Source organism: Plasmopara halstedii, assembly GCF_900000015.1.
Source record: "Plasmopara halstedii genome assembly, contig: Scaffold_2386, whole genome shotgun sequence".
Lineage (NCBI taxonomy): Eukaryota > Oomycota > Peronosporomycetes > Peronosporales > Peronosporaceae > Plasmopara > Plasmopara halstedii.
This window is the reverse complement of record NW_020189293.1, coordinates 1,529,759-1,541,648: the sequence shown is the minus strand read 5'-3', so window position 1 is coordinate 1,541,648 and position 11,890 is coordinate 1,529,759. Positions and strand designations below refer to the sequence as shown.

The following is an 11,890-nucleotide window of genomic DNA, read 5'->3' as shown; positions in this document are numbered from 1 at the left end:
CCCCCCCCTTTATCGTTGGATTGTGCATATGAAGCGAGAATCTATCTTGAAGGACACTACATCTATGGCCAAGGTATTAGGTGCTTTATGGTGATGAAGGCGAGGAGTTCTCGGTTCTGGAGGACTGTTAGCCGGAAGGCAAGGTATTCTAGATGCGTGTGACCACATTACCACCTCTACCTTCCTCACAGGCTTCATGCATTCGCTGTCCTATTCATGTTAAGTTCTACCAAGACTTAAGCATCTCCAGCGTACTTTCTTACCTTCGTGTGAGCTACGCACACCATATATACATCTCCAATCGGAGAGCGACTAGACTTTTAATTACAGAAATTATGGTGGGATCGGCGCATTCATCGATAAAGTAGAGGGTTCGTCTTGCTTGTCGAAAGCACGTAGCGCAAGAACCCTTATAATCCCAATACGGCACTCTTTCGTCTTGCCTATGGTCGGCTTTACAAGCAACTTTCAGTCATACTAGAACATCGTTTAATGCGTGACGAAATGCAAAGCACGGGTTCGACGTCAAGACGGAAATTTAAACTCTCCGGAAAATGCTAGGATCAATCATCCTGCTTATATCAAGAGCCAAGTTTCGAACGAGGAATAAAACTAAACCACCCTCTAGTGGGAAGCGCGTTGCGCCGATGACTCTGCCGGGGACAGCAAATGCAGAAGTAGATTAAGCGCATGGATCCATATAGGCTTAGCGCAAGCGACAATCAATGCACTGATCAGAGCCAAGAAAATCAATTTTGGCATCATTTAAACGGTTGGACGTCAAATTTACAAATGCATCGATAAATTCAATGGCTGATGTTACGAAGCGTGGTGTGTTGAAACTGGGTTAACTTCTTTGCGCGGTAAATCCTGTAATCTTATGCCCACACACGCTCGTTACATTTGTATCAAATACAGTACATTTATTTCACATTACACTTGGTGAAATCGGAGTATATTTGAGTTCCAGAATATTCGCGTTTATAAAAAAGACGGAACATTGGAAAGGAGTGCTCCGTAGTACACATTTGGCAATAAATGAAGTTTCATGATAAGATATACTTAGACGAAAGTAATCAGGATAAATCAAAATTATGTAAAAGCTACAATATACTCGTCAAATGGCAAAGTAATTTGACACTGTCGTTTACGTTAGAGCCTCTCGGTTCCTGTAACGGGGTTACACAGAACTCGGTAACAGGTGTGTGTATCACACCAGATGGGCATGGTGTGACCACACCAAACAAGAATACGGTACGGGGCTAGATAGTCATTAGTTATACATGTAGTTAGATTGTACTATATAATTTAGGAAAATCTATACTTTTAAAATTAGGCGGATTAGTCGCACATAAAAATAATTAGAAATCAGTTTTGGATTTTAAACCGAAAAGTCAATTAGCCTTGGGAAGGCAATAATTATTCTTGGAGTAAGCGGGGTGCGATCCGCTAACTCATACTTGGTTCTTGTAAAGAACGAAAGGTCGGTGACCTATAGTATGCTTCCTTAAGCGCTAAGCTACGACAGCCCCGCTGCAGTTCCACTCTTGATAGAAGCGCAAGTTAGCCTTAAAACTTTGTCTTGCAAAGTGCACGGCAACCCCGCTTCAAATACTCTACATTATAATAGACCAATGATCCCAATGATTTGTTCGAGAAGAAGTGCACTCACGTCTTCACAGTATCATGCTTCCCAATGTAATGAATGATATTTTGCTTTTTCTCGTAGATCTCTTGTCTCCCTTAAACTTGTTGGGGCAAATTGTTTTTCTCTGGTGGTTCCCACCACGTCCCATTTCTAACTTGATGCAGCCACACATAATAGTCATTTAAAGAAATTTTTATACTTTTGTAATTTTGAGACAAAATGGATTTGCGATCTTACAACTCGTACCCCGTTACAACAACCATCATATCCACTCAGTACTTAAAACCGAAAACGATTAACTACCTAATGCAATGCTTCACTTTCGATTTGAGCACTCGCTTCCAAACGATCCTCTAAGATTATGACTATATCCACACTTATAGATAAGAGCTGTCTATATTGTGGCAAAAGTGACGCCAAGAACCGCTGCGGTCGCTGCCGGCGCGTCTACTTCTGTAACCGGGACTGCCAACGCCAAAGTTGGTCTAATCACCGTCTTACATGTCTACCGTCGTATATCGAGACGGATCACACATCTTGCGGCATCACACAGCTCACTAAAGCACCCTATGCTACTGCTGGCTTAGTAAATACTTTGCCGTCAAAATGCGTGCGTCTTGTGACGAAACCCATGCAGGTCGTGGAGATTCCTGTCGAGACCGCAGAAGCAAGCTTGAAATCCCAGAAGAAGAGCAAAAAACACAAGAAAAAGCGCAAAGCTCGTAGCAATAGCATGCATGTGGCCTCTACTAGTGTCCCGCTACCAGAGCGCAAGAACCGCTCGGCATCATTGGGCGCGAAGAAGCACATCATATGGGGAGATGTACACGCACGAGAATTCACTCGCTTCCCGGGCGGCGGCAGCGCTGTGCCTTACGATGGAACTTGGGCCTTAGGTCTTGGTAACAAAATTGCAGACATTGAACTTGGTAGTGTGATTGAGGTTGATCAATTACGAGAACTTGAGCTGCAAGAACGGGCCAAGAAACTGTCCAAGTCCAAGCGACGTGATGTTCGCGTGGGCGAAACTCGCCAATTTGATTACCGACAAGGTGTAGACAATCCGCTGTTTTCGAGATTGAGCGAGGATGAACGCAAAAAGGTCTTCACTCAATTACAAATGCCTTTAGTCAATGGAGCAAGTGAGCTTGAGTTGCCGTCGTTTCCTGATCGACGGAAGTCGCGGCAAAAATGCTTGACTGGATCCACGTCAAGTATTGACTTTGCTAAAGAGATCGATTCAGCTGGCGATGTCGTGTCAAGCACGCCGGATTTTGGGTGTGTCTCTATAGAGCAGCTTGACGAGTTTGCAAAGATTCGCGATTCTCGTGATGGAGCATGTGGTTGTTCGTGTGGAGAGCTGGTGAAGAAGGTGGCCAAGATGAATGTGAAAAAGCTACGAGCGTTCTTACAAGAACATAAAGTGCCAATTTCTGGTACTGGAAAGACTGAGCTTATGGCGGCAGCTAAAAAGGTGGCGCATGACGTGAAGAATTGTGCCAATGCCGACACGGACTGCGAGTGTGCACGCAACGGCGTTCCGTGCCACTCAGACGTTTGTGAAGGCTGCGCTGGTGACTGCCACAATCCGTTTCAACGATACGAGTACAAGAGCACCGAAGTGAATCAGTATCGAAAAATGCAGCTGATTAAATGGCGCGAAATGCAACAATCCGTTGGAGGTGCTGCGTCCATTTGTGTTGCTTAAAAAGACAAAATTATCGCGAAATGAACTTTTAATGCTTGACACACAAGTGCATTTGAACTAAAAAGATGTGTAGTTCATAAAAGTATTTATACAATGCATTTAACAATGTTATTGCGCAGCATTCGTGACGACGCGAAAGCTACAATAGAGCAGTCAAGACACTAAAAGTTCACACACAAAAATTGAGTTCAATAAACTACACGTCAAAAAAACGGTCGAAATCTAATTCTCATGATCGTAAGCAGCTGACCCACCTAAGCTCTTCCTTCGAGCACATGCATAGATGAAGGCTGACGAAGCAGCACAGCGCATATATGCAGTAGTAATTCTAAGGCTCAATCATTTTCTCCCACTAAGACATTGGCTCTGAATGTACCATTGACTGAACAAGACAATCCCGCAGCAACATTCGACGGGATATGTACCTACAATTACCGTCGTCGCGAGAAGATGCTTCGACTGGCACGACTGTTCGGCTGGCTGCTGGGTTGTGTCACACGTTTGTTGCGGCGCTTGTATACGGCAATCTGATCGTCCACACGAATACCCCACTGCAGGTGTTCGGCTCTCACAGCGGCGCTCAGAAACAAATTGAGCTTTTCGGCACGCTCTCCGATCGTCTTCTGCGAAAAGTTACCCACCAAATGACGAGGCGGCAACTCCGGAATGTCACGTCGTTTCATACCATTTTCCTTGATGAGGCGGTCACAAAGCGAGCTGTATCATGCATCAGACATGAAGCATCGTTAGTTAATCATGAAATTGTTAAAACGATGAGTTTACATACCGAAAGGTGCTGTAACGTTTCCAGCAATAAACTGTGCCATAGTTTGTTGTACGAATCTCAAGCTTGTACTGGATAAATTTGTTGCCTGTGCGGTTCACGATGCGGCTATCAACGATGCGAGCCGACACTAAACCAATTTCATTGGGAACTGTAACAATACATTCAAACAACCATACGTTAGAACAACGCTTCCTCACCTAAAGTGATTATACTCCAATCAACTCGCAACGTACTCGGTAATGAAGCGTCTTCCACGATAGCACGCTCTTCCTCTTCCTCCTCGTGTACAACAACATCTTTAATCTGAACAAATGCTAAAAACTGGTCGTCATCTGACGCGCCCATTTCCGTCTTAATGGCGTAGCATCCAACGTGAGGATCAAGACCCACGACTTCACCAGTGCCAAATGGTGTGTCCACCTTCGTGCGTGGCGACAGAATACGATCATCGTCGAGGTGAACATCATCACCAGAAACAGTAATTTGCATACCTCCCGCGGCTTTTTCAAGTTTAATAGCGTAAGTTTCTCGCTCCTTGTCATAGCTGACAACACGACCAGGACCACGCTGTCGAACGCGGACAGGCACGTCCTTGGACAAAGACTGTTCGTACTTAGCATCTTTTTCCTTTTTAATACGCTCTCGACGAATGCGATCAGCTTCCTCATGAGCAAGTTTCGCAGCAAGGGCTGCCTCCGCAAGCTTACGCTCCCGTCTCTCTGCCTCTTCGCGCACACGACGCTCTTTCTCTGCTTCGCGAGCCATTCGCTCTTCTTCTTGGCGAGCTTGAGCTGCTAAGAAAGCAGCCTCCTCCTCTTCCCTACGAATGCGTTCCTCCTCTGCAAATCGTTCTTCCTCCTCGATACGCAAACGCTCCTCTTCTTCTTCACGAAGACGCGCTTCCTCTGCGAGACGTTCTTGCTCCTCGCGACGCGCAGCTTCCTCAGCTTCAAGACGCGCCGCCTCGGCAGCAGCAAGACGCACTTCTTCAGCACGAATCTCCTCTTCTTCAGCTATTCGAGCGGCTTCAAGAGCAGCAAGACGCTTTTCTTCCGCCTTACGGGCAGCCTCGGCCTCTTCAGCAGCGCGACGTTCCTCTTCTTCAATCAATCGTAGCTCCTCTAATCGTGCAGCCTCTTCTTCCTTGCGAATGCGTTCCTTTTCTTCTTCTTCTTCTTTACGAATACGCTCCTTTTCTGCCTCTTCTTCCTGACGCAGACGCTCCTCTTCAGCCTCTGCCTCCTTGCGCATCCGCTCCTCCTCTGCCAAACGCTCACTTTCCTCCATAGCTGCGAGAGCCGCAGCCTTGCGTTCCTCTTCAATACGCCGACGCTCTGAGGCTTCAGCTGCCATTTTCATACGTAGCTCTTCCTCGGCGCGACGTTCGGCCTCAATCTGCTCACGACGTAGGCGACGAGACTCTTCCACACGTGCATCGTAAGCAGCGTCATTCGCCTCCTTAGCAGCACGCTCTTCATCTGTAAGCTCCTTAAGCGTATCAGCTTCACGACGCGTTTGATCTTTTCTAGCCAGTGCGGCCATATACTCCGCGCCGTGTTTTTCGCGCAGCCTGCGCACAGCAAAGGCACGGCCAAGACTCTGCATCTTAGTTGCATTCTTGTGTACATACGCCATGGTTTTAGGACGATGCAGATACCAAAACTTGACTGCAGCTTTTGAGCTCATGATAGTCTCTAAATCAAGAGGACGAAGTTCTGTCTCGTCAGACTGCATGGCCTTGTGCGTGGCTTCATCACGGTGTAGCGCTTCGTGATCTGTTGGTATAGTTGACTCGCGTCCGTCATTAGGTTTCCAGTATGACGAATACATCGCTGTCACCTAGTAGGGACTCGACAGTGGCGAGTAGAGAGAGAGAATGCAAGGTAGAGAGAAGGAGACTACAACACTGAGCTTATCGCGTGTTCGATGCTTGTCGATCGTGTGGCGATTATGTGGAGAGACGAGACGAGGGAGAGGTTAAATCTGTTGTTTTTCTTCCCCTTTATGTCAGATTGTATGGACACATATTTATATTGGAACATTACAAAAAAATTAATTATCTGAATTCCCAATTTTGAAGTAGTATTCCCATCTTATTTGTAATTATGAGCGTATTTTGTGTAATGCATTTCATGCCGTTGTGACGACGATCTGACAATGACCAGCATCCTTTTGTGAGATATCTGGTGTATACGATGCTAGCAAATGTTTTCGTCATAGTCTCACTATTATAACAGGTTATATTGTTCAAAGCATGAGCTACAACTATTTGACTCATTTGCATCTATCTATCTACCCAACACAGTAGGTATTCGAAAAAAACTTGGCCTATAATTTCAGCGCCTTGGCTAATTTATAGGGAAAGAGGCATAACTTACAATTTGTATTCAGCCTACTAGTTGACCACTCCTTCAGCTTATGGTGCCAATCGCACTCTTCCAGCGTAGCCGCATGTTCGCGGGGTCATCTACGCTATTCAGCTCGGCACCATCACGTTTCTTATCTAGAGCAAAAACCTTTCAAGATATTGGAGTGGATGGACGTATCGTAGCTGGTTTAAAGGAGATGCAGATTACGACACCTACTGCTATCCAACAAAAATGCATACCAGCCATCTTAGCGCGTCACGATGTGCTTTGCACAGCTCAGACAGGTACTGGTAAGACGCTGTGCTACCTAATTCCTGTGATAGAGCAGCTTCTTCGTAACGATGTGGCTAAGCAAAGAGATAACAAGTCCAAATTATCGACTGAAATTCTTTTGGGCCGTCCCAGTGCGCTTGTTTTGCTGCCCAGTCGGGAGTTGGCATTGCAAGTGGCTTCTGTGGCTAAGAAGTTATCACATACAGCCAAATTTGCATCGTGCACTATTACAAGCGGAGAACGCAAAAGCATTCAACAGAAGAACGCAGCACGTCGACTCGATGTAATTATTGGAACTCCTGGTCGTGTTGCTAAATGCATTAGTAAGAAAGACTTCTACGTCTCTCGTATTGATACTGTGGTAGTAGATGAGGCGGATACGCTCTTAGATACTAAAATGGGTTTTCGCAAAGAGCTAGATGCGGTACTTGAACCGATTCAGGCTAGTGCAGCCAGACGTAATCAGCCAATACAAATAATTTTGGCAGCAGCCACGATTCGCTCGCCAGTCGATCAAGTAGTAAAGAAGAAGTTTGGCAAATTGCACATCGTCAGCGACGATCAGATTCACAAGACGCCGGATTCTGTTCGAGAAGAATTTGTGCGGGTTAATCCCGAGAATAAACACTCGGCTTTGCGTGAAGCTTTGCATTTGCACGGACGTCGCGCGACTAAAACGATGATTTTTTGTCGCAATGCTGCAAGTGTGCGCTCCACAGAGCATATGCTGCGTGAACACGGTTTTCAAAACACGGTGTGTCTTCATGGCGATATGCCGCCTACTCGTCGTCACGAAGCTATCAGTGCGTTCACTGGAGTTCGTGATGTCGAAATTTTGGTATGTACTGATCTTGCAGCTCGTGGCTTGGATATAGTGTCGGTCAAGCACGTGATAATGTTTGACTTTCCAAAGTCTGCTGTTGACTACGTGCATCGTGCTGGTCGGACGGGCCGAGCTGGTGAGTCAGGTCTTGTGACCAGTCTCGTTACTAAGCATGATCTTGCGCTTGCCATGAGTATTGAAAACTCTAAGCGAAGTAATAGCACTATCAAGGAGTTACGTAAAGATTTTATTACAAATGAGTCAGCAAAGCCTCAGCAACAGACAGCGCCTTCACGTACTAAGCTCAAGAAGCTGAGCCGTGGCTTATCGCAAAAACACGCAGACTTTGGTCGCGGTACTAAAAAGCTACAGAAACGAAAACTTAGATTGGTACGTCCAGTTCGGTAGAGAATTGGAATAGTAGAGAACAAATTTGACACTAATCACAGAATGACGGTGATGCATTGACTCTATCGTGTAAGATGTTCTAAGATTACTTCGATTTGTCACGGGCATTCATGCGACGATATAGCGACTCAAGTTCACGCTTGGTCTCACCAGGAGGAAAATTAGTCAGGTCGAAATAGTGAGGCGCAATGTCCACAAGCCAGTCGCCCATGATGCGAGTATTCAGACGAATGTAGTTACGGCTGGTGATCACGAACTCGTTGTAGACAACCCAGTCGGATTCCTTATCCAGCACGCACGAGGGGTGCAGATGCACGACCTGGTTATCCTTCACAGTCATGTAGTTTTTACTAGAATCCTTATGTGCAACTTGCGTGAAGAATCCCGACACTAATGACTTGATAATGTTGGGATAGTAGTGAGGTGAGTGGATGTCTAGAGTTGACTGAGTTGGCATTTCTAAGCGCTTCATATTGCGAATTAGCTGGTCGCGCACGTTTGACGCACTTTGAAGTGATCGACTATTCAAATAATTTTGGTAGCACCACTTGACGTCGCCGTTGTTCAGTTTATATGCGTGGAAAACATTCAGCAGAGTAAGGTGGTCGCCATCAGTGTGAGCGAAAGTAGATTTAGCCTCATCAGCGGCCTTGGCGTCATTCTTCGGACGGACAAATGGCTCCTGAACTGATAGCATCGCCACGATCGTGGCCACCTCCTGTGGCACCTGATACTTTGCCGACGAGATAAGCATCTTGGCTAACTGCGGGAGTACCGGCAGCATGGCCATCTGACGACCAAGATCCGTAAGATCACCGTCGTCGTCAAGTGCACCGAGATAGTTCAACATTTCCAACGCGCGCATAAGGGTTTCAGGAGCAGGAGGGTCCATAAAGTCGAAGTGTACAAGATCGTCGATACCTAACTGTTTTAAAGTAAGTACGACACCACTCATCTCAGAGCATAGAATCTCCGGATACGTTTGCTCTTCCAGGTCACGCATAAAGGACTGCTCGGTATATAAACGAAAGCACTTTCCCGGTTGCGTTCGACCAGCACGACCAGCTCGCTGCTTGGCCGAAGCCCGAGAAATAGGCGACACCAGCAGTGACTCAACACGAATGCGTGGGTTGTACACCTTCTGTTTGGAGAAACCAGGATCAATGACGTACACTATCCCGTCAATAGTTAGTGAAGTTTCCGCCACATTTGTTGAAACGACAATCTTGCGGCCTTTTGGGCCGCCTGGAAAGCGTGGTGGTGGAGCCTCCTTAAAGATAAGCTGCTGTTGCTGTGGCGTTAATGCTGAGTACAACGGGTACACATCAAGTGGTCCGTATTTAGTCGAGTCTAGTGCTTCAGCCTCGGCACGAATTTGACGACAGGCATTTTCAATCTCCTCTTGACCAGTTAGAAAGAGCAGCACATCTCCTTCGTCCTCACATATATGAATTTGAACAGCCGTACGCACGGCTGCCTCCAAGTAATCACGTTCTGGTTCAGGCGTATAAAAAATCTCAACAGGAAAGGTACGTCCGGGAATGGCAATTAGCGGGGCGCCTTCGAAATACTTTTGAAACTTTACAGCATCGAGTGTCGCACTCATGACCACTACCTTAAGATCTGGACGCTTTGGTAGCACCTCTTTGAGCAAACCAAAGAGAATATCGGTACTTAACGTACGTTCGTGAGCTTCATCTAGCAAAATTGTCGAATAACTGGACAGTAGCGGGTCGCTCATTGCGTGTTGCAAAAGCATACCATCCGTGAGGAAGCGCAACTTGGTTCGCTGACTGGTGACGTCCTCGAACCGGATTGTATATCCCACTTCCTGTCCAAGCAGCACGTCCATCTCTTCAGCTACGCGCTTCGCGATACTCATGGCAGCTACTCGGCGTGGCTGTGTACAAGCTACCATTTTGCCGCTACCAGCTTGTAGTAGCGTAAGGAACTGTGGAATTTGTGTGGTCTTGCCACTCCCTGTTTCACCCTCTACGACAATGACTTGGTGTGTACTGACGGCTTTTTTAATCTCTTCTAAGAACTGATGCACCGGTAGCTTCTGACGTTGAGCCAACAGCGTCTGGTATCGGGCTGAAAACGGCCCACCCGTCAGTGGGTTTATGCCCGAATTCGAGAGACTTTCAGTCGGCGGTGCATCTGAGAACCTGCTTTTGCGCTTCTTCTTTTGGGAGCTATCTAAGTCGCCAATATCTACCTTTCGCTTACGGTCTGCCATGCTATAGTTTGGCAACCTCAGTGGTGCATCAAATGTCCACTTAACTACTTTATCGGAGCCAATGAAAGTCTGTATTATTGTGTACAAAGAATTAAGTTTTGTTAGTAAAATGTCTGATTTAGCTGCATTTAAAACAATAGACATATATACAGAGCTCTGTGCTATGCACTGGTGTATACGCCGTTTTGATGAGACGTTCACACGAACCATCAAATCAGATTCTCTTGGCGACTAATGTCGGTAGAATATTGATAGGCCATTCGTAAGAGCTTTAATTTCGTATATTGGCATTGTGGAATCTGTGAAATATCTTAGCAAAACGACGAAATTGTTACTAAAAATGCAACCAGCCTCTTCTTTCGCCGCCGTTGGTCATTGTTCCGGATCAAGATCTACGTGTTAAAGCAAAATTTTGGCAAACTGCTAAACACACATGTTCACTGACCAGCCTCAGACAGACAGTTGATTAAAACATAATAATTGCGTGGTAGGAGATTTTTACAAGCACTTGCACGGATGAACCGCGAAATTTGTTTAAAATGCTCCAATTTATTGAGTTTTCATGAAATGACGCTGTTTGCGCCCCTAACCAGCTTTACCTCATTCTAGCCAAATGATAAGGTCAACTCTTGTATTTCTTTGATCACCACGAAGTAACTCCGATCTTGGAGGGGGCTGTCGATACGATTAGACTTGCTGATAACAAACCCATTACACTTACACTTTGTCGCAGAATTGTAAATTTCAAGATTGTGCGCCATGCGCCGAATGCGCGGCGCTAAAGCCAAGTGCCACGAAGCAGAAAAGCAGCACGCGAATAACAAAGCAGAGAAGACACAAATGAATATGTTATTGTTGAAAAAGTTTTATAGAATGGGGCTATTCTACCTTCACATTCTGTATGTGTAGTCAATAACACTCAGATGTAACTTCGCTGTATCGGACCGCTCACGGTCATAGACAGCCGATATTACAAAACTCATCAAATATCAAAAAAATGCGAGCATACGTTTTACATGGGCTTGAAAAAGCTGTAACGGGGTTACACATACCCTGTTACCAGGGTATGTGTCACGCCATATGGGCATGGTGTGACCACACCCAAACAAGAGTTTTGGATTTCAAACGAAAGAGATAATTAGCCTTGGGTAGGGCAATAATTACTCTTGGAGTAAGCAGATTGCGATCCGCTAACTCGTACTTATTTTAAGTATAGAACGAAAGGTCGGTGACCTAAATTACGCTTCCTCGAGCGTTAAGCTACGGCAGCCCCGCTGCACTTGGTAACACTTGCAGTCAACCTAACACCTGAGTCGTTTAGACTGAATCTCTGAGAGGAGTGAGGATGGAACAATTTTCCTCTTTGCCCAGGGCATACAGGGCGGGCTTAACAAGCTGATGTCCTTGCTGGGCCCTGAGGGCGTGCAACTTCTTGTGGCGCAAGGCCCCGAGGCAATCGGTACGCGTCTCCAGGCCTTTTCAAATTACGAAAACGCGCTGCTAGAGCACTTGCAGAAGAAGATGTCTGCATCATTTGCGTCCATGACGCCACCGTCAGTGACAGATGACGTTCCCCGCCCTAAGCCGCTCATGGTGAGCGTCATGGTCTTTGAGGGAAAGGATGGAGAGAAATTT

General features: G+C 46.1%; 4 protein-coding genes across 4 annotated transcripts; 2 read left to right on the top strand and 2 right to left on the bottom strand.

Annotated features, from left to right (window-relative positions):
• Nucleotides 1-2,009: 2,009 nt before the first annotated feature.
• PHALS_03768 (mynd finger domain containing protein) lies at nucleotides 2,010-3,356 on the top strand (the record flags this gene model as incomplete). Its single annotated transcript, XM_024718047.1, has 1 exon — nucleotides 2,010-3,356. The coding sequence occupies one exon, from the start codon at nucleotides 2,010-2,012 to the stop codon at nucleotides 3,354-3,356; it is 1,347 nt and encodes a 448-aa protein (XP_024583484.1).
• A 139-nt stretch (nucleotides 3,357-3,495) lies between these two features.
• On the bottom strand, nucleotides 3,496-5,973 carry PHALS_03767 (myosin-like protein; the record flags this gene model as incomplete). Its single annotated transcript, XM_024718045.1, has 5 exons — nucleotides 3,496-3,517; nucleotides 3,611-3,646; nucleotides 3,792-4,073; nucleotides 4,144-4,291; nucleotides 4,377-5,973. 5 exons carry the CDS (start codon nucleotides 5,971-5,973, stop codon nucleotides 3,496-3,498), a joined length of 2,085 nt encoding a protein of 694 aa, XP_024583483.1.
• Nucleotides 5,974-6,594: 621 nt separating this feature from the next.
• On the top strand, nucleotides 6,595-8,099 carry PHALS_03766 (dead-box atp-dependent rna helicase 39-like; the record flags this gene model as incomplete). The annotated part of the gene is made up of 2 exons (XM_024718044.1): nucleotides 6,595-7,998; nucleotides 8,058-8,099. The coding sequence occupies 2 exons, from the start codon at nucleotides 6,595-6,597 to the stop codon at nucleotides 8,097-8,099; spliced, it is 1,446 nt and encodes a 481-aa protein (XP_024583482.1).
• A 2-nt stretch (nucleotides 8,100-8,101) lies between these two features.
• PHALS_03765 (probable pre-mrna-splicing factor atp-dependent rna helicase-like) lies at nucleotides 8,102-10,255 on the bottom strand (the record flags this gene model as incomplete). The annotated part of the gene is made up of 1 exon (XM_024718043.1): nucleotides 8,102-10,255. The coding sequence occupies one exon, from the start codon at nucleotides 10,253-10,255 to the stop codon at nucleotides 8,102-8,104; it is 2,154 nt and encodes a 717-aa protein (XP_024583481.1).
• Between the last annotated feature and the right edge of the window lie 1,635 nt (nucleotides 10,256-11,890).